Genomic DNA, 21,715 nt, shown 5'->3' with positions numbered 1-21,715 from the left:
ATCTACTGTATTCAAAGTTTTCCTAAAAATGTCTGAAATGCTCAATCACAAAGGGAAGCAGATCACATGAGGCTTAGTTTTGCAATTTTCATATTCAAAGTATATTTTCAAGAATCATAAAGCTTACATTAAAAAATTACTCCATGATTGCAGGGCCATGAGTGCTTTGAACTTTTATGGGGGGGGGGGGGGGAACAAATCCCCCCTTAGCAGGCATCATGCCGCCTGCCTTGTCTAGTGGTCAGAGAAGTCTGACTGCGACAGGAAGGTCCGGGTTCGAATCCCGGCTCGGGCATGGACGTACTTTCTTTTGTCCTTTCTTTGTGTGAATCTAATGTTATGCTGTGAATAATTGCCTACCCTATAAACTGGTCCTTATGACATGTGTGTACTGTGGAAGTCGGACTTCACACCAAATGACAGTGCGGTTGGAAAAATGAAGCAGCGCACCCCAAATTGCCAGCCTAGCTGGCACATGAGAACAACAGCAGGCATCATGACAATGAAATGATGTACACAAATTCAACTTGAAGAAATTACATACTTCAACTTTGTTTCATATACAAATGCTACTTTAAAATGCTATGTACTCAATTATTTAAATTTAATATCCCCCCCCCCCACACAAAAAACAGTAATAAACGAAAATAAGCAAAGAATAATCAAAATTAAGTTTGAAAAACTAAATAAACTCGAATTAAACACAAAAATTATTAATTTTTTAGTTATTTAAATAAAAATTAAAACGTATCATGTCAAAATAACTTCTAATTGTCATAAATATAAAAATATTTATAAGATGCAAAACTATTGAAAGCTCACAGAAGCATATTTTCACGAACCAAGTTCAATGTTGGCATGTTTCCCATAAAACATTTATTTTCTACTAAATTAAACATAAAACATGCTAATCTAAGGTGGCATATGGAAAAATAACATTCGATTGGGAAAAATATTTCAACATTTACATGATTCAAAAAGATTGAAATTTCAAACACAAAAAGAAATTTTTCACGAAGTCCGAGTAAGTTCAATGTTACCGTGGTTTCCAAAATAATTCCTTCGTTAATTATTGAAATTAAATGAAAAATAAGCTAATCTAGAGTAGCATATGTCAAAATAACTTCCAATTGTGGAACACATCAAAATATTTATAAGATGCAAAAGGATTGAAATTTCAAACGCGAGATGCAATTTTCCGTGAAGTCTGAATAAGCTCAATGTTGTCATGGTTTCCAAATTTTTTCCTTCTTTAATTACCAAAATTAAACGAAAAATAAACTAAACTAAGGTAGCATATGTTAAAATAACTTCCAATTGTGGAACACATCAAAATATTTATAAGATGCAAAAGGATTGAAATTTCAAACGCGAGATGCAATTTTCCGTGAAGTCCGAATAAGTTCAATGTTGTCATGGTTTCCAAATTTTTTCCTTCTTTAATTACCAAAATTAAACGAAAAATAAACTAAACTAAGGTAGCATATGTTAAAATAACTTCCAATTGTGGAACACATCAAAATATTTACAAGATGCAAAAGGATTGAAATTTCAAATGCGAGAAGCATTTTTCCGCGAAATCCGAGTAAGTTCAATGTTGCCATGGTTTCAAAAATAATTCCTTCATTAATTATTGAAATTAAACGAAAAATAAGCTAAGCTAAGGTCATGTCAAAATCACTTTGGATTGTAAAAAGCATCAAAATATTAACAAGATGCAAAAGGATTGAAATTTCAAACGCGAGAAGCAATTTTCTGCGAAGTCCGAATAAGCTCAATGTTACCATGGTTTCCGAAGTAATTCCTTCGTTAATTATTGAAATTAAATGAAAAATAAGCTAATCTAAAGTAGCATATGTCAAAATAACTTCCAATTGTGGAACACATCAAAATATTTAAAAGATGCAAAAGGATTGAAATTTCAAACGCGAGATGCAATTTTCCGTGAAGTCCGAATAAGCTCAATGTTGTTATGGTTTCCAAATTTTTTCCTTCTTTAATTACCAAAATTAAACGAAAAATAAACTAAACTAAGGTAGCATATGTTAAAATAACTTCCAATTGTGGAACACATCAAAATATTTACAAGATGCAAAAGGATTGAAATTTCAAACGCGAGAAGCATTTTTCCGCGAAATCCGAGTAAGTTCAATGTTGCCATGGTTTCAAAAATAATTTCTTCATTAATTATTGAAATTAAACGAAAAATAAGCTAAGCTAAGGGCATGTCAAAATCACTTTGGATTGTAAAAAGCATCAAAATATCAACAAGATGCAAAAGGATTGAAATTTCAAACGCGAGATGCAATTTTCCGTGAAGTCCGAATAAGCTCAATGTTGTCATGGTTTCCAAATTTTTTCCTTCTTTAATTACCAAAATTAAACGAAAAATAAACTAAACTAAGGTAGCATATGTTAAAATAACTTCCAATTGTGGAACACATCAAAATATTTACAAGATGCAAAAGGATTGAAATTTCAAACGCGAGAAGCATTTTTCCGCGAAATCCGAGTAAGTTCAATGTCGCCATGGGTTCCAAAATAATTCCTTCGTTAATTATTGAAATTAAATGAAAAATAAGTTAATCTATAGCAGCATATGTCAAAATACTTCCAATTGTCAAATACATCAAAATGTTTACAAGATGCAAAAGGATTGAAATTTCAAACGCGAGAAGCAATTTTCCGCGAAGTCCGAATAAGCTCAATGTTACCGTGGTTTCTAAAATAATTCCTTCGTTAATTATTGAAATTAAACGAAAAATACGCTAAACTAACGTAGCATATGTCAAAATAACTTCCAATTGTGGAACACATTAAAATATTTACAAGATGCAAAAGGATTGAAATTTCAAACGCGAGAAGCATTTTTCCGCGAAATCCGAGTAAGTACAATGTTGCCATGGCTTCCAAAATAATTCCTCCGTTAATTATTGAAATTAAATGAAAAATAAGCTAATCTATATCAGCATATGTCAAAATAACTTCCAATTGTCAAAAACATCAAAATATTTACAAGATGCAAAGGGATTGAAATTTCAAACGCGAGAAGCATTTTTCCGCGAAATCCGAGTAAGTACAATGTTGCCATGGCTTCCAAAATAATTCCTCCGTTAATTATTGAAATTAAATGAAACATAAGCTAATCTATATCAGCATATGTCAAAATAACTTCCAATTGTCAAAAACATCAAAATATTTACAAGATGCAAACAGGGCCGATCCTAGTGTGTCCGCCGCCCGTGTGCAAAGACCTAATGTGCCGCCCTTCAAGAGTAATTTGCATATTTTGACTCATCTTTAACGTCCATATAAATCTTTCTTCAAATTTCTACACCAAGTTCTAATTTTAAAAAGAAAGGAAAAAAAAACAGAAGAATGATGAACTTATAAAAAGGAAGAAAAGTTTTATAGTAACAAACTCCTTAGGTACAACTTATATCTTTGAAGAAAGTAATAGATACCAAAATTTACTAGTCTTAAAAACGCATTTTTATAGTGTCTTCGGTGACATCAGAGGAGGGGGAAGAGGGGAGGGGAGATTACTCCGAGAAAATTATCGAAATTGGCATATGACAAATAGTTTTAGGTTATCTTTGGTTGTGTTCGGTTGCAAGGACAAAAGAGTCGGGTATATTCAAGGTGCATGGAGAAATTTTCGAAATTGTCGTCAAATATTGCAATTTTAGGAACTTTTTCGAGACTTCAGGAGATAGTAATGTTGATGTTCTTTCCTAAAGTTCTTTCCAAATTGAAATCAGTTTGAAGCTATTTTTTTGTGACCGTAGCGTAGGGAGGATCGGCGCTCTTCCCGAAAATTATCTGAAATTGAAGTTTTAAACACGCAATTTTGGTTTACCTTTGTTGCCGTTGCTAGAGGGAGGGAGATTCAATCGTCTCCCATCGAAGGTTTTCGAAATTGAAGTTTAAAACGCAAATTTAGGCTGTCTTTGGTGATGGTAGGGAATCTGGCGGCTTTCCTCCGGTAATTTCTCGGCACTATTGTTTAAAAAACCCATTTTGGGCTATATTTGAAAACGATAGGGGAAACGTGAAAATATTCCGAACCGAAATATTTTTCCGAACTAAAATCCATTATAGGCTATTTTTTAGAAGAAAGGATTTTGACGCTTTATGCGGATGTTTCTAAAAGCGCAATTTAATACTATCTTTGATGACGTTAACGATACTGGGAAGCTTCGGTGGATATTACGAATATTTTTCGATATTAATATCTGAAAATTACAACTATAGACTTTTGTCCACCTCACCTCGACGATTGATGGGTATGCACCAGAGCGGTAAAAAGTTACATAAACCAAGCAGTTCTCCTCCGGAATTTTTTAGAAATTGAAGTCCCAAAAACGTATTTTAGGCATTGTTTGATAACGATGGGACTAAGAGCGGGCGGGGGTTCAGTGTGCCCTCACGAACTGTTTTTAGAAACTGAAGTCAGTTTCAGGCTAGTTCAGGCAGGAAGGGTTCTGTGGCTCCACGGAACCGTCTAAAAACGAAATTTTGAGGTATAGTGATTGCATTGGAGAAAAGGGAGATCCGGGGTCTTTCCCCGAAAGTTCTTGAAACTAATGTCTGAAAAATGCAATTTTACTTTATTTTTCAATAAATTAAGTGAGAGGGGGTGGGATTAGGGGCTTCTCTAAAGAAGCTAACTAATACTGTCTTTGGTAGTAATTGCAAAAAGTTCATCGCAAAAATTTCAAAAAAGAAATCCGAAAAATGTCATTACGCAATTTTTGATTTCATTAGGAAAGGCTGTCCTTTAAAAACACATTTTAGATTTCGGAGTCAACATTTTTAGGCTATGTTTGATTAAGTTAAGGTGGAAGGGGTGAATCAGAGACTTAATTGGGTCCTTAAGATCGGTGGTTCAACCAGTGAAATGTTTCGAAATTAAAGTCCTAGAAACGAAATTTTAAGCCTTCTTTAGTCTCGTCAAGGACAGGGGCAGCATTTCACCATTTCATTTGGGGGGTCGAATTTCTTAAATATGTATAACCCCAAAGCGAAACCAAACACACATTAGCTAACAAGAAGTTGTCATAAAATCGGTTTAGTATGAATAAAATTAGTGTTTAGAAACAATTAAAATTTTGATTCGCTGACTAAAAAGTTATCATACAAAACATCTCGCTACTAAAGGTTTTATACCTTTTGGAAAAGTTATAATGCATGATTTTAGGAATTCGGAAGAGCAGGGAATCGTGTTACTAATAGTGATGTGCCGGATCGTTAAAAAAGTAGATCCGCGGATCTGGATACGGTTCCGGATCATTAGTGTCAAGATCCGCGGATACGAATACGGATCTCATTTTTTTTTTTTTTTTTAACCCAATTCAACTATCTAAGGGTAAAATTTGTTACGGAATGTATTCTCGTCAGAATAATGGCAGTTTCTTCAAAAAATGTCAACTGCGGCAAAAATATAATCAAGACTATGATTTACTCTTTAAAGAAATCTCCGTTAAAATTGCGGGAGAGTTGGAAGGAATGGGCCAGCGCTGCATTAATGCTTGGATGGAATGTGAAAAATTATTTCTAGCTTACTCGGTAGATGTAGGATACAGGAGCAAGAGTGTAAAGCTGCTACAAGACAGGCTACAAATAATTTTTCCCATTTTATTTCAGCATAAATGCAGCGCTGACATATTCCCCCGAACTTCTACGACCGACGAAATACAGAGCCGGGAACACTTTACAAACAGTAAATAGAGAATTTAGTCTCACTTTTTTTAAAGGATGCCGAGAAAAACAAAAATGAAGAATAACAGAAACCCCAAATCAATAACAAAAACTAATATTAAATTTAAAAAAAAAAACATGTCCCAAAGAGCCGACCTCATATTAAGATGAATTTCGCGGGTCAGAATACACATTTTTTTACAAATATGAACTGACAGCAGATAAAAATTTTAAGTCATTGAGTTTTTTCTCCTTATCTTCCGACTATGAAATCGCTACCAATCATGCGTATAAAGGCTTAGAATTGCATTTAAAATTTACTTAACAAGATTATAGTTCCTACTGAAGTTGGAAGTTTCAAATAAATATCAAACGCAGAAAACTTCGTTCTTTCAATTAGGGCCAACATTTTTAAAGTACGGGTAAATTTTTACAACCATAATTGTGAAAAACGATAAATCGGTTTTTAATTAATATCTCCGGTAATTAAAGTTTTACAAAAACGAGGCCAAGCTAAGAACACTTTCGATCAAGTCACCTTTTGAACGAAAAATGAACTATCAAAATCGTCTAATCTGTTTAGGAGCTACGATGCCACAAAAGGACACACTGATACATACTTTTAATACCTATTTCCACTTCCTTTTGCAATGTGGGGGGGGGGGGGGGGGGTTAAAATTGGCTTCTGAAATGATACCTTATAATTTAAATAGGGAATAAAACCTAATTTAAACGGAATTTAAGAGTCTTTCATTCAAATATTTAAAATTTTTTAGAATTGAAATGATCCGTTTAAGATCCGTCAAAAAAGTAAAGGATACGGATACGGATACAGATCTTTATTTTTCCTCGGATATCCGCGGATACGGATATCCGGAAAAATCACTAGTTACTAATCTATCAGCGCCCAATGTTGTGCTAATTTGCCAGTTCAGCTAAATGGAAAAGTTTTTTTTTCCCCTTTGTGCTTCAAAGATATTTCTCTAACCTCCTGAGACATAAAAAAAATCTTTCTCTACTAGCTAAGCTGATTGTAATAGTTAAAAAAAAAAAATTGAAGTAACACAAAGTTATGTCATGAAAACACTTTTTATATCTTGCTCTTCAAAATCAACCAGGCTACTTCAAAAACTGTGAGGGGCTTAAAATTTTCATCATTGAATAATCTAGTCATGTTGACGCTCTCAGCTTCAATGAGATATCATCTGCCTCCAGCTCTGTTATTCACCATTCCAGACTTATGAGTCCATAATAAGGACGAAACTGCAGTCTCTGGATATGAAAACCATTCTGTCAATATATTGCTTGTAATTTTTCTTGCCTCATGCTAAAAATTTTACTCACAGTTGAAACATTTCATTTTTCGTTTTCAAAATCCAATCCAAATAACCATAATCCCAGCCAACCATACAGAAAAATAATTATTATCAAATCTTGTGTTGATTTCATTCGAAACTAAATCTATTATTTCATACAAAATATTCAAAAATCAATGTTTGAATTCACATCATCATGTGGAGTTTTTTTTTTTTTTTTTTACTTTTTTTTTTCGCGCCTCTTTAAAATTTGCTCGGAGGAAGAATTTTTTAAAAAAATTTCATGATTGATTGAAATATACAACTATGAAAAATCTATTTTCAGTTTCAATTGTAGATTGAACTGTGGTAGTATGGTGCACAGATCAATTGTAGATTGAACTGTGGCTTGAATAGTCGAGTAGCGGATTGAAGATATAGATTTTGATAGAGTAAAGCATTTTTCAAAAACCTTCTCCAGATGTAAACAAATTGGATAAAAATTCAAACGAAGTCATACATGCTAAAGGGCATGAGCTTTTTCACCATTGAAAGAATCGTTTTGCAATAATTCTTCCAGTCGTCAAATCACTGCTTTGAAGTTATAGAGAAATGTTTTTATCGTTTTAACTCTTGAAGATTATGTTGTGTCACTCCGCGATTGCATAATTATCGAGCACCATAAAAGGTATTTGGTTGATATATTTTTTTTTATTCAATAATCACATGCATTTTTAAGAAGTTTCTATGAAAGCATTATAATGTAGTGAGCAGCTGAAACGTGTTTCTAGCAGAAGAAAGCGATGAACACTCATTAAATAAATATACTCTTAAAAAATGAGCGTAAACGTGAATGTAAAATATCAAGGAATTTTCTAGTGAAAACCATGTTGCCACAACACTTTTCACGAGCCTCTCATATTGGATATACCATCGTTACACTGGGCACACAAGTGTGAAATATTTAGCCTATAAGAGGCAATGTTTTCTTTAGCTGAAATTAAATGGTTCTCTATCAGTTTTCCATGTTCTGAAAAAGCCAAAAATACTTCATGAGTTTCTAAGTCATCATCCAAATAACGAAAATCACTTTTTCTATGAGAATGTGTCAAGTTTCATCAAATAGTTGCTGAGAACCAGGGAGATTTCCTTTAATGAATATTGATTTCTGACTTACAAAAATTGAATTCATCCATTTTCTATCATTCTGCTCAAAAAATTTGGGGGTGCGACCGCCCCCTCTTGACCCCCCTATTTGCCGCCCCTGGTCAAGGAGGTCATGGCATCCTTTTGGATCTTCGTTTAAACTTACTACCCAGGGAAAGAGCCCTGTCCTCCTACCTGATGTGAAACCGGGCAGTTCATTCGGGATTTTAATTAGAAAAAATTGCCGTAAAGTGGGAAAATTACAAAATTTTAGCTCGTCATTCATATATGTTTGGCTCTCAAAGGAGTCGCAATTTTCCACTTTCTTCCCACGCATCCACGATTATTGAACAGATTTTGTTGTTTGAAATGCTTATGATGAGAGTATCTAATCAGTATAGCTTTTTTTATATAAGTAAAAAAATGTCTTCATTGTTTAGGTCTATAAAAGCTTGGAAGGTAAACATTAGTGGCCGCCTTCGGTGCTCCTTTTAGAAGGCACCCTTTCATGCTTCAGGAGGGGGCCATTTCCCTCATTTCCCCTCCCTTGTATCCATGCCTGATTACCGGTTCTGTCACAAATTTTGCAATCAAATGAAGCATGTGTGTAAAGAGTAAATATTAATGGACAATGAACTAACACAATGTTCCCAAACATTCTATTTTTCTTTAACAATGCTATATGCTGTCGGGAAACCGACACTTACTTTGATAGTTGAACGTTTAAAATTCAGCATATTTATTTGACTTATTATAAGTTATCTTGTGAGAAATTCTTAAGGAATTTTTCTTGATTATAAGAAAAACATGATGCGGCCTGCGGCCGCCCCCTGCTTCGGCCGCCCTTGTGCGGTGCACACTCTGCACACCTGCTAGGATCGGCCCTGGATGCAAAAGGAAATCTCGCGCGAAATTTCAAACGCGAGAAGCATTTTTCCGCGAAATCCGAGTAAGTACAATGTTGCCATGGCTTCCAAAATAATTCCTCCGTTAATTATTGAAATTAAATGAAAAATAAGCTAATCTATATCAGCATATGTCAAAATAACTTCCAATTGTCAAAAACATCAAAATATTTACAAGATGCAAAAGGATTGAAATTTCAAACGCGAGAAGCATTTTTCCGCGAAATCCGAGTAAGTTCAATGTTGTCATAGTTTCCAAAGTAATTCCTTCGTTAATTATTGAAATTAAACGAAAAATAAGCTAAGCTAAGGTCATGTCAAAATCACTTTGGATTGTAAAAACATCAAAATATTAACAAGATGCAAAGGGATTGAAACCTTAAACACGGAAGCAATTTTTCGCGATAAATCAAACCGAATCTATATATGTTCAGAAAATTGCACTATTGAAACACAATCCAATGATTTTTGAAAGAATTCAAGCAATAAAGAAACTTTTCATACATTTTCAAGGTTTTCAAGCACTTGAAAAAAAAAAAAAAAAGACCTTTTTTTTCCCCAATAACCTTTCAAGGTTTTTTTAATGGGCGTACGAACTTGGTTTAACACGCGCTGCGGCGGCGTGTTTGGGTGTACAGTAACTTTTAACGAAATGAAAAAACTTTTAAAATGTGATATTTAAGTAAAAACTATGTAAAAGCGGACTAATCAGACTGAAATGTTAAAGCGGACTTGAACCATAAAAAACGAACTTTGGCGCGAAAAGCGGACCATCTGGGAGCCCTGCTTAGATAAAATGGCGTCTGCGCGTCGCTCGAGGAAATGCAGTAGCAAAAAGTCGGGGGGAAAAGTAAAAAAAAAAGGAAGCGGAAACTGAAAATATAGGAAAATATAGGAATTATAGGAAAATAGGAACCTTTTTCAGAAATATAGGAAAATATAGGAATATAGGAACGCTGCGATGCCTGTGTTTATCTTATAAAAGTACTTACTCACAACTCAAATAATAACTGCGACTAATCTTACTGCTTTATATCAGTAAAATTCCTATAAACAGCGAGTTTCAAACTGAGACATTCATTTAAGCAGAAGGTTTTTAATTAGTGAATTGATGTCTAAGTAAACCTTTCACATTCACATGGAAAGTAATGATTTTCGATACGCAACTTTTTCTTCTTATGAATCAGTATGGTTAATCGAACTTATAGGGCTCATTAATCTTATCACCCTGTATCAGTGAAAAAAAAACCATCCAAATTCTGTAATATAGCAGTATTGGATCTAGGAAAGCGGCAATTTCCGAGTTTTTCAACATTAAGGCAGGCACCCCAGCACGGATCCAAAAGGATGTCATTACAGGGTTCATACTCTATTTCGATTTAAAAAATCCATGACTTTTCCAAGACTTTTTCATGACTTCAATAAAAATTTTCATGACCTTGTTATACGAAGAGAATAGCACTATTTAATATAAAACTTTTCAATTTCTGGAAATGAGCATTAGCAAAACTTCTACATGAATGCCTTTGCCTCATTGAAGCACTTACTCATAGCGGAAAAAATATCAGTTTACACTTAAAAAACTAAACTATTCTTATTTGCCTTCATCATATAAATTTAAGTAAAGTAAAAATGCAGTGAATCGAATATGATGATGCTTAAATGTCTAATATGTTTGTTATAGACAGGCAGACTGATAATGAATGGGACAAAGGTTGAATTAGCATCAACTAAATTTCAATAAATTTGCTTCAAACGTTGCCTTTTAGTGTCAACAGTGCATTTAATCATCCACATAACTTGACAGCATTTTGGTTATGTAAAGTAAAGCCACATAGTTTAGTTCTTTATGTTTCAAAACCAGATATTTGTGTAAAAAAAAACATTCAGTACTGAAAAAATCTTCAGATTCACAAGTACTTGCTTTGTTTATTTATTTGCACATTTTCAAATGCAAATAAATTAATAGGTCCAGAAATTCCAGAACATAATGTTCGAGTCCTGACATTGAACATAGCAGTGGGCCGTATAGATTAGTTTAGCAGGCCGTATGTATGGGCACTAATGTTTAGAGTATTAGAATTCCCCTTTTTCTGTCTTCTATTGCCTGAATAAAGATCTTTATTCTCTGAAACCTTCAACAAATTAAGATAAATTCTGATAAATTTAACAATAAAGTTTTTAAGGATGATGGAAACCAGCTTTGATGCAATTGAATTGCGTTTTTTGAGTGGATGTGGCAAAATCAGGAAAGTGCAAGTTCACTACTACAGAATATAAAACATAAGAAATGTTGAAAATAATAGTAAATTCAAAATGAGTTATGCTCAAGCAGTAAAATCACCTGGCAAATAAAGGCAAGTGGCTGTGACAGAAGTGAATGCAATGAGATTTCAAAATTCAGATTTGATTTTAAGATCGTTCAATTCTCCACTTTTAATAGCTTTTATGTGTTATATTGTTATATCACTCAAGATTTCTAATGCTCTTTTAGATACTGTTACTTTCTCTTTGTCCAGGACATTTTTCCATGACTTGAAATAAATTTCCATGACCTTCAGTGAAAATTTCAATTTTCCATGACTTTTCCAGGTCTGAAATTTTCTTATTTTCTTTCCATGACTTTCCAGGATTTCCATGACCCGTACGAACCCTGTCATTACCCCCTTTGACAAGACCAAAGAAACCATAAAATTGCATACCTAGATCTTTAAATTAGGAAAATTTCCTGTACAGAGCGCCGGCCTCTAAGCTCCTGCCTGGTGTCACCAAAAGGTTAAAATGCATTCTTACGGCTAATTTAGAAATTTTTTCTGAATAGAGCATATTATTTTTCTTCGTAATTAAGTTCTTATTTTTCCTTTAAATACTTTTGACTGTTTCTCAACCAAAGGGCGGCAAATTAAGGAATTGCCCCGGGCGGCAGAAAATGTAGCTACGCCACTGCCTCTGCACAAGATTTGATAAACTGTATTTGTGTAAGGAACCCCCCTCCCATGGTTGTCCACCGTGGGGTGAAACCCATCATGTAAATTCTCAAGTATTGAAGGACCTTTGTGACAAATTTGGCAAAAATCTGGCCCTAATTGTGGATTTGTATAAAGGACATAGCACACACAATCACTAACATACATCATATTTTGTTTAGATATATAGATTTTACTTTTATTGTGTATTTAACTTTTTCCATGATTTAATTGAAAAATGATAAGTTTAAATTTTGAAAGAAACCAAAATTTAAAAGTTACCTGAAAAAATCCAGGTGCTCCTTTAAAATCCAGTTGGGGTTTTTACAAATGCTAGTTTTACCAACCGCCTTGTCTGGTGGTCAAAGAAGTGACTATCGATGGGAAGTTACTAGGGAGTCATGACGCAGTCTGCACTATAGAAATGTTCAGAAGTGTATCTTTACGGTTTTTTGAGCAATCATGATTGCTTATTGCTTTCATTAGACTGTTTTGATGTCCTATGATTTTATTTTCCCACCAGCACCCTTTGCAGCATCACCGTCGACCGGCTCTTCACGATGCTGCTCCCCTAGCGAAAACCGCCTCCAGGTTTCATCTATGTCCTACACACACGTGCATACATACACAAATACCCACACACTCATGCCTGCACACAGACACCACACTCACACACACTCATGCCTGCACACAGACATATACACACACGCATACATACACACACATACCCACACTCATGCCTGGACACAAACACACACCCCTACATACATTTTCGTGATTGCGAAAAACATAATTTGAATTCAAGATGTCAAAATTCAAATTATTATTATTATTTTATTTTATTTTTTTTTTTTTTTTTGACTCTCGCTACTTACAAGCACCAAAGGAATTGAATATAGAAACAACAAACACGAAGATAAATATTTTACCCTCAGCTAAAGTTGATTAGCAAAACCAGAGGTTAAATTGTGAAGGATGTGAGAGTATTTTAAGCATTGAAATTTTATATTCAGTAAAATTACCGCCCATTAGCTAGGGCTAAAGCAGAAATATGTTAAATACACCGCCAGCTCAGTCATTTCCAGCCGAGGACTGCAGTTTCGTGCTGAAGCACGATCAGTGCAAATAAAAATATGCCATCTTCCTCTGTAGAAATAAAGACCAACAGTGACAGAAGGAAGATAGCAGACAATAGATCAAAGTTAAAATTAGAAGTAGAAAAAGATATGAAATGATTGTAAACAGAAAAGAGTCAAAGAATGGACATGCAACAATACCAATACTACAAATCATAATATGAAAAGAAAACCAATAAATCTAATTCAGGAATAATTAATGCATTAAGAATAACCACATCCTCACAAACCAAGCATAAAATATGAAAACAAGGCAAGAATATCGCTAAAAACAATTAGAAAAGTAAGGATTCATTGCTAACTTAATACCGTAGCAGAACATTATAGCAGACAAGATGGTTTAATTTTTATCCAATTTATAGCGCCACCTATAGTTACTTTCCGTTCTTAATGGCACTTTTCCGCACTACACTTCATTGAAATAACAAAAATGTATTTTTCGGCCCAGCCCAGGGCCGGGTCTTATAGTTCCGCCGACCTAGGCGATATAGACAAGTGCCCCCACCTCAATTGAATAATTATAATATTATTAATGAAAAATAATAATATATTTAAAAAATAAAAATTTTAGTAAAGTGTTTAAAATTAAAGTGAGTTTCTAGTTAAATTCCAAACTGGGTTTTGCATATCCAAGCACTGGTACACACTTTGAATTATCTTTTTTAACATTAAAGTAGTGAATCTTATGGCACTGAAACAAATATTAATATTTTTAAAAGACTTAAATCACTCAATTTGCCGCTTCTAAAATTAAATTGAGCTTCTTGAAAAATTCCAAACAATGTTTTGTATATCCACGCACTGGTACACACTGGCATTGAAGCAATGAATCCTATAGCGCTGAAGCAGAGAATCTTTTGGAGCTGAAACATATTCATACTTAAAAAAAAAAATGTTTCAATTTCGAAATTTGCCGCCCCTAAAATCTGCCGCCTAGCTTGCCTACCCCAGAAGCCGGGTCTGCCCCGCCCTTATAGCCAATGAATGTTGCATTGGAAAACAACAAAAATTACGCCTAAATTTATAGAAATACATTAACTTTCCGAAGGCGGGGGAAGGGACAGTACTCTCCCTGACCTTCTCAAATGGCAGATCTGTCCCCTTCCCTGCGAAGAAAAAGAAAAGTGTGTATAACTCTGCAAAAAACACTTGCATAACACATAATTACATTGTTAAAAAATATGTAAAAATTATGGAAACAATTTACAAAAAGCTTACTTGCAGTAAAATATTCAGTAAAATAAGAAAAGTTATTCAAAACGGCCATTCAAAGCTAGGCAGTGATAAAATTAATTTCCAGATTTCAAAATAAATGAAAAATTTGCAAGATGGAAGTTTTAAACTAAATTCCCTTTTTTAAGAGTGTTATTAAGTGCCAAAAAGTTTAATGCTGAACAGGTGTCTGAATTTATTTTTGTTGTTGAAAGTTTTTACTGTGCATATAACATTTCCAGTTAAAATTTCTAGTATAATCTTACATTGTGCGGAATTAGGGGTGAATACAAGGAAAGGGTCATGGGGGTCATGGCCCATGAAAACTGTTGACAGTACTATCCATCCATCATCGTTTGTGATCATAATTTAATATTTGCACTCAAGCCGGATTGATGTAGACTGTCATGCAAACATATTATTTCACATTGTATTTAAATATTTCATGAATTAAATGCGTTTGCCATAGTGTTTTGATTAACTACTTATTTATTTAAGCAAATATTTGAAATAATACTTCTTTCACTGCTTCTGAAGTTAAATAATACTGTTTACAACCTACTAGGTGCCATATTTATTACTGGTGGGGGTTGGTGATTTTTATTAACAACCAAACATCCAGAAATTTCTTGCACCCAAAACTCTGGCATGGCCCCCCTAAAATGCAAGTCTGTATCCTCCCCTGAGTGGAATGGTATATGGATATTCATAAATCAGGAAAACCTGAGAGCAATGATCCCCCCCCACCCCTCTCCCTCAACCAAATACTGTGCGAACCCTCAATAATAGCGTTCTCTCCAAAAACAAAACCCCACAAAAATACTTTTTGAATGGTGCAGTTTATGCCATGAATCCCCCCCCCCCCCACCTCTTCTGAATAATGTATAAATTTTTGATTTAACAAAATTACTCATTATTTCACAAAATCATTTGATGATGATGTCGTGTCTATGATAATGTGCATTTATATGGCTCCGAAGCTGTCGTAGACAGCCTTTGCAACTTCAACAGCCTTATCTGTATAGAGTAGGTCCACTGGGTCTTTTAAGCCAATGTTGAAAAGTTTGGCCTGGATTGCTGGACAGCTGAAGATGTGTTGACGAGACAGTGGGATGTCATCTGGGCAATGAGGACGAAAGTTGGTGCAACTACTCTGTACCTTCGCAGAAATCCTCATCCCCTTTAGGTGTTTTGTCCTAAGTCTGGATATAGTAGTCGATATGGCTCTGTCATAGTTTCAAATCTGGAATGGAGTTTCTTTTAGCTTGTTGACCGATTAGTCTTCGGCCAGCAACAGTGATGGTGTGAATGCGGGTTAGGGAGTTGGATGGCTGAGGAGAATTACGGAATGCCTTTGCGAGCTCATTTACCTTCTCGTTACCAAAAATATTTACATGAGTCAGTATTCATTATAAAATGCAGGATCTTTGGGCAGCAATGATTTTGTTTGTGAGCTCAATGATCTGATGGCTAAGTTGACATTTGCCCTTCTGGATCGCCTGCAATGCTGATCTGCAATCAGAGAAAATGATGATGCCTCTGGAACTCTAGTCCTCCCTAGAAAGATAAATCTCCAGAGCGTTTTTGATGGCGACGAGTTCGCATGTGTAGTTCGAGATTTTCCAAACATCAATACCGTGGCATTCCTACGCTCTGTCTGGTTCGATGAAAAAGACTCTTGCTCCTCCTCTATCCAGATTGGAGTTGGAAGAGCCATCTGTGTAGGCGATCGTCAGATCTTGAGTTGAGGTCATGAGTTTTTCAATGGTATGGTCACTTTCAGGGCCGGATTTGGAAGTGTGGAGGCCCTGGGGCAACGAAGGAGTGGAGGCCCCTAATCATGGTTCGAAAAGATCATATTTTCGAAAATATCCGATACTTTGATATATTATAGGGGTTTCACCAACTTAAAGGGCAAATTCTTTCTTTGGTTGAAAAAAAGAGCGCTCCATGCAATCTATTGCTAATAGAAAATTATAACAGATTTTTAATGATTAATTCCGAATTCTTCGTTACTATTAAAAAATGTCGAAAAAAAAGGGGAAAGCGGGAGAAAATTGACGTGTTCAAAAGATATTTTCATTAAAAAATTTCCATTCAAGTCATTTGGTCAAATAATTCTTAAATTTTTGAGCTCAAGAAGTGAGAAGTTGTAAGGATGATCTGCAAAATTAACCATTTTTCGGATTTTTTTTTTTTACTTACTTTATTTCTCTTTAACTCATAAGTACAAATTAAATGAATGAAAAAAATATATATTGCCACTGAAATGCTCGATCAAATAAAAAATTGATAGTAAATGGATACTTGCAATCAGGGCTTTCTGATGTATCGATAATTATATTATTTTTGTGCAAGCATTCTTTGTAGAAATTTTTTTAAAAAATGTCTGGGGAAAAAAACGTTAATTTTGCTGACCCGTGAAAGTTAAGATATTTTGTTAAAAAAAATTATTGTGGGGGCCCCTTTGTTGTGGAGGCCCCGGGGCAGTAGCCCCGCCTGCCCTCCCCTAAATCCAGTCCTGGTCGCTTTTTTCATTGATTATTACTGTGGGTTCTTTCTTGGTGCAAGGCCATAAGAGATTTAAGTATATTTTAGTTTGGGGAGAGGGCACAGGATGATGTAAGGCTCTTTATAAATTTTAAAAGTCTCATATTTGAGGTTGATATCATTCCTTATATCATGATCAGGAGGGTTGAGGATCTCTTCAGCCTGCACTTTCCACTCCATGCACCAAACGTTCTACTTTAGATATGGCGATCAGCAAGGGTTTGGATTTTGTTAGTAAATTTAATGGTTGTTGATTTTCTGCTGCTTTCCAAGGGGCAAGGACGCATTCCTATTCAATTTTGATGTTATTCATTTAAAGAAACAGCTCCAGTGATAATTTTAGCAGGGTTGGTAAAAAAACCGGTTTTCTCAAAAAAAAAAAAAAAAAAAATGCTTTTTATGGTTTAAACCAGGTTTTTTTGGTTTAAACCAAGGTTTTTTTGGTTTAAATACTATTTGCGAGAAAAACAATTTTCGGAAGGTAATTAAGGTTCCATGTAATTAACAGTTATTCAATAGTCACATTATACCTAATTTCTTGATTAATTAAAGAGATAAGAACAAAATCTTGTAACTAAATTAAATAATTAAAATAGCTTTCTGCGGGGAAATATTGATTGAAATGTTTGACTTGATTAATATATTAGTATGCATGTATATATAGACCCTTTATGATACGAAATACTTCAAGAAGTGGTTGTGATGCGGGTTAAGATAAAATATAATGAAGATCCAAGAAAAAAACTTTATAAAACCAACATAATATGAATAATTATCGAATAAAGGTAAAAGTTATATTTTTAAGCATAATTTTTCAAAAGAACAATTTTCATATTTTTTCTTTCTGATCTTACATAACGCTGATTTTTATATACACAATGTTGCAAATATTGAAGTAAAGCAAAATGTACAACAGTACATGATTGAAGTCAAAAAATCGATTGCTGTTGTACTGACAAAGTTTTAAAAAAAAGTGCTGCTCTATATTCGACCCCGTTCTTATTTTGGAAAGACTTGGAAAAGATATCGACTATCGCTAAAACAAAAAACCAAATCAAAAATACAAAAATTGGTGTAACATGGCTGAAATTACAGCTTATTTACTGGCATACATGTTGCATCCAACATTGAAGTTTAAAAAATATTAAATGCAAACTCTTTAGAACAACTAAATGTGTAGCAAATTCTATTTCAAGAAATTTTTTTGCCAAAAACATTATATCTTTTGCAACAGTGACTGAGTGGTGGAAAAGCCAGGAAAAAGAATTTGAAAAATGCAATGCAACCGTCTTTAAAAGTCTTCAACATTACTAAAACCAGCTTCAGAAAAGTGCAGTGCATATATTTTCATCATTTAGATATCATTCATAACTCAAAAATTGATTAGGCTCTGGAAAAGCTTCAAAACTTGCTTTTTGTTCAAAGTACTAAATAACATAAAAATATTAATTTATAACGTAAAAGTTGCTATGTATTTATGCATATGTTATTGTGGTGTAAAGTTGATTTTATGTAATTGTAAAAAGATTTATACACATCAGGGGTCTGACCAGAGGATATTTGGGTCCGTTAACGGACCCTTCACAAAAATCCGATCAACCAAAACGGACCCTTCACAAAAATCCGATCAACCAAAACGGACCTTTCACAAAATCCCGATCAAACAAAACGGACATTTCACAAAATTCTAATAAACAAGATCGGATCTTTCACAAATTGTTTATTGAAAGAGCAAATCTGAAAGTAAAATAACGCATATTTCTGTGTATAAACCGATAATTTTTTGAACCTTTTTTTAAGACAAATTAGAGGGATCAGATTATAATATATAATTGATATTTAATATAATATATTTAATATAATATTTAATATAATATGTATTGATATTTTTTTTCAAAATCGGCTAATTTTGAAAAAAGAAAAAAAAAATCGGCACTCTTTTGATGCTCTTTCAAGCCTTCCAGCGATAAATAATTCTAACTGCCAAATAAAAATAATGGTTCTTTGTTTTATCACAGCTAATTAGCAGTGGTTCTGTTGTAAGCTTTTCTGAAAAGGCATTGGTAAGCACTTTTCTCCCCTCTCATGATTTAATAAACAATAATAATATGTATCTGCGAAATGAACTTAGAACTGCAAAGGGATAGTAAGGGTGGGGGAAAAAATATGATCGCTTCAGATAGAGTTACCAACTTCAAAATTATCACCACTTAGCATCTGGCGTTGAACTTTTATAATGACTTGATTAGAAAATATTCCCATCATTTTACCAGCTTGTCAATATTTGTATTTTTACGGTGGGTGTGGTGCGATGTTTAATTGTTATTTTGGGAGAAAATTATATGGGTTTTAATTTTTCAATGCTAATAAGGATGATTAACTTTAAATAAACTCTTTTAATTACCATTTCTTTTTTCTTTAGATGTATACATTTTGAAATATGTAATCTTTTAACATCCGATATGAGAATCATATTTTGTTCTTTTTTCAAGCTAACCTCGCTTTATTAGGATGCAAATAAATGAAAAGTCTTTTTATTTCTGTTAGAACTCTCATTTCAAGTTTTTAAAGCAAAATTCCATTTTCTGTTATTAAATCAAAAATTAAAATGCTGAATAGATGGTTTATTTTATTTTATTTATTTATTTATTTATTTTTTTTTTTTTTGCTTCAACTGTGTCCACAGATATTAATGAAATGTTTAGCATAGGACTCTAAAATGCAATTTTAAAATAATTTTATCAAAAATATTTCTTTCACAAGCTGTTTTTATACTTTTGATGCCTTCACTTTGAGAATTGCGATCTCTTTGCATCCGCTACGGGAATCCGATTTTTAGAATTTTTGATGATTGTTACGCTTTGTTAAGAGGTAAACAATTAAAATATCTTTTTATTTTTGTTAAAATCACGGAATTTATAAGTTTTAAACAAAATTCTGTGCTTTTTAAGAGTGTCTTGAGTCAAAAAGTTAAATGCTGAACCTTATTCTGAATTTTATTTTATTAATTTATTTTTTTTTGTTACAATTATTTTAAATACTGTACCGAAATATTTCTAGTATAATTTAACATAATGTAGAATGGTAGATAAATATTGATACTTGAGAGAGCGATGTCTCCCCCCCCCCCCCCCGCCAAATATTAGACCACTCCAGAATGATTTTCTCGACATAGAAGAGGAAAACACCTAACTTTAAGTTTAATTGATGCAGTTTGTGCCATCTCTACATTCTAAAATTTCGTTTAAAAAAAAAAATTTTTTTTGCAAAATTATTTGATTTTTCACAAAATTAATTCATTTTTCACAAAATTATTTGATTTTTCACAAAAAACGGACCCTGTGAAAAATCCTGGACAGACCCCTGCACATATTTCTGAAATGAGTTGAATACATTACATATACAGAGTGTCCGAAAAGTCCTCGACACATAACAATGGTATTTTAGGTTAAATGTGTCAAGGACTTTTCGGACACCCGATTTATTATTTATTTATAAATGTAATTTTACAGTTTTTGTTTGTAACAGATTAAAAATATTTTGCTTTAGACCAAAAGAACCATTGTTTTCTCCAACAGTCTTTAGAAAAAATTCATTTATTTGAAAGCCTTGAACAAAAAGACTAGCTTTGAAGCTTTTTCCAATCCTAATTTGTTTCTTATTCAATATGTGTGAGGAAATCAATGTAAACCTGTAAAATGGATTTTTTTTAAAACCATTTTTTTAAAAAACTGCATGGTTTTTTAAAAAAAAACAATTGGTTTAAACCATGGTTTAAACCAACGTGGTTTAAACCAAACAACCCTGGATTTTAGAGGCTCTGTATTGAACATTGTAGATATTTTCTTTAACAGTAGGCCTTGCCGATGCCCATATGGGTGCTGCATATTCGAGAACAAGCCTGATGATAGAAGTGTAGGTATTCTTGCGAGTTTTTGGACTTGATCCCCAGGAAACACCACGAAGTCTTTTGATGATGTTAAGCTTTTTCAATGCTTTATTTGACACATTTTCAAGGTGTTTAGAGAATTTTAACTCTGCATCCAGAGTTAGTCCAAGATACTTGGGGCTAGAAGTTCGTCTAATTTCTGAACCTAATAGCTTTAAACTAGGATGGAACGAGCTTATATATTTCCTGTCTGTTGATAAAACACAAAAGGTTGTTTTAAACTTAAGATGTTTGGAACAGATCTTAAGCTTAAAATTTGACTTTTCACAGAATTATTTAATTTTCTACAAATAAGGGATCCTGAAGGATCTACAAAGAAGGACAGACCCCTGGGATCATTAGGCACTGAAATATATTCATTTATTAATTTTGGCATCACAAAATTTACCTCCCTAGGCGGTAGCACAGGTCTCCTGCCCCAGGAACGCCTTGGAAACCCAGTTATCGTTTAAGCGAAATACAGTAACAAGATAATTAAAAAATTGTTTTGGTAAATTATTAAGTATTTAACCTAATCAAATAGAACAAATGAACATATCATTTTATAAGATTTCTTACCTTTAAAATTGTCTTTTGGCAAATTCAAGCTCGGAACCACACCAAGTTTTAAGCGTCTTCGAATACGTCCTCTTACTTAACAAGAGAAATGGGAGGAAATAAGAAGAAATATTTTTTTCTTTTATAACAATTGCACAAAATTTTCAAAAATTGTAAGAGTGACAAATTTTTGTTTTAAATAAAACAATAAATTTCATTTCTATTTATTGATTTTTTGAAATATGACTTTTTTTTGATCAAAATCCATACAGGGTATCTGCTGCATTTCGAGTTTTGAAATCCAGACTTTCCCTAACTT

At 33.5% G+C, this 21,715-nt stretch overlaps 1 protein-coding gene across 4 annotated transcripts in view; it reads right to left on the bottom strand.

The window, feature by feature from the left end:
* The window catches only part of LOC129224233 (eukaryotic translation initiation factor 3 subunit G-like), a 109,835-nt gene that overhangs the window by 55,365 nt on the left and 32,755 nt on the right, over positions 1 to 21,715 (bottom strand). For all 4 annotated transcript variants that reach the window (XR_008580682.1, XM_054858653.1, XM_054858654.1 and 1 more), the window contains exon 3: positions 21,418 to 21,492. Coding sequence is in view for 3 of the 4 variants with exons in the window: in XM_054858653.1 (XP_054714628.1) it covers positions 21,418 to 21,492 (75 nt within the window). In the remaining variant the exon portion in view is untranslated. The remainder of the gene's footprint in view (positions 1 to 21,417; positions 21,493 to 21,715) is intronic.

This window comes from Uloborus diversus, chromosome 6 (genome assembly GCF_026930045.1).
Source record: "Uloborus diversus isolate 005 chromosome 6, Udiv.v.3.1, whole genome shotgun sequence".
Lineage (NCBI taxonomy): Eukaryota > Metazoa > Arthropoda > Arachnida > Araneae > Uloboridae > Uloborus > Uloborus diversus.
Note: the sequence above shows the minus strand (reverse complement) of the source record. Positions and strands in the feature narration are given on the sequence as shown.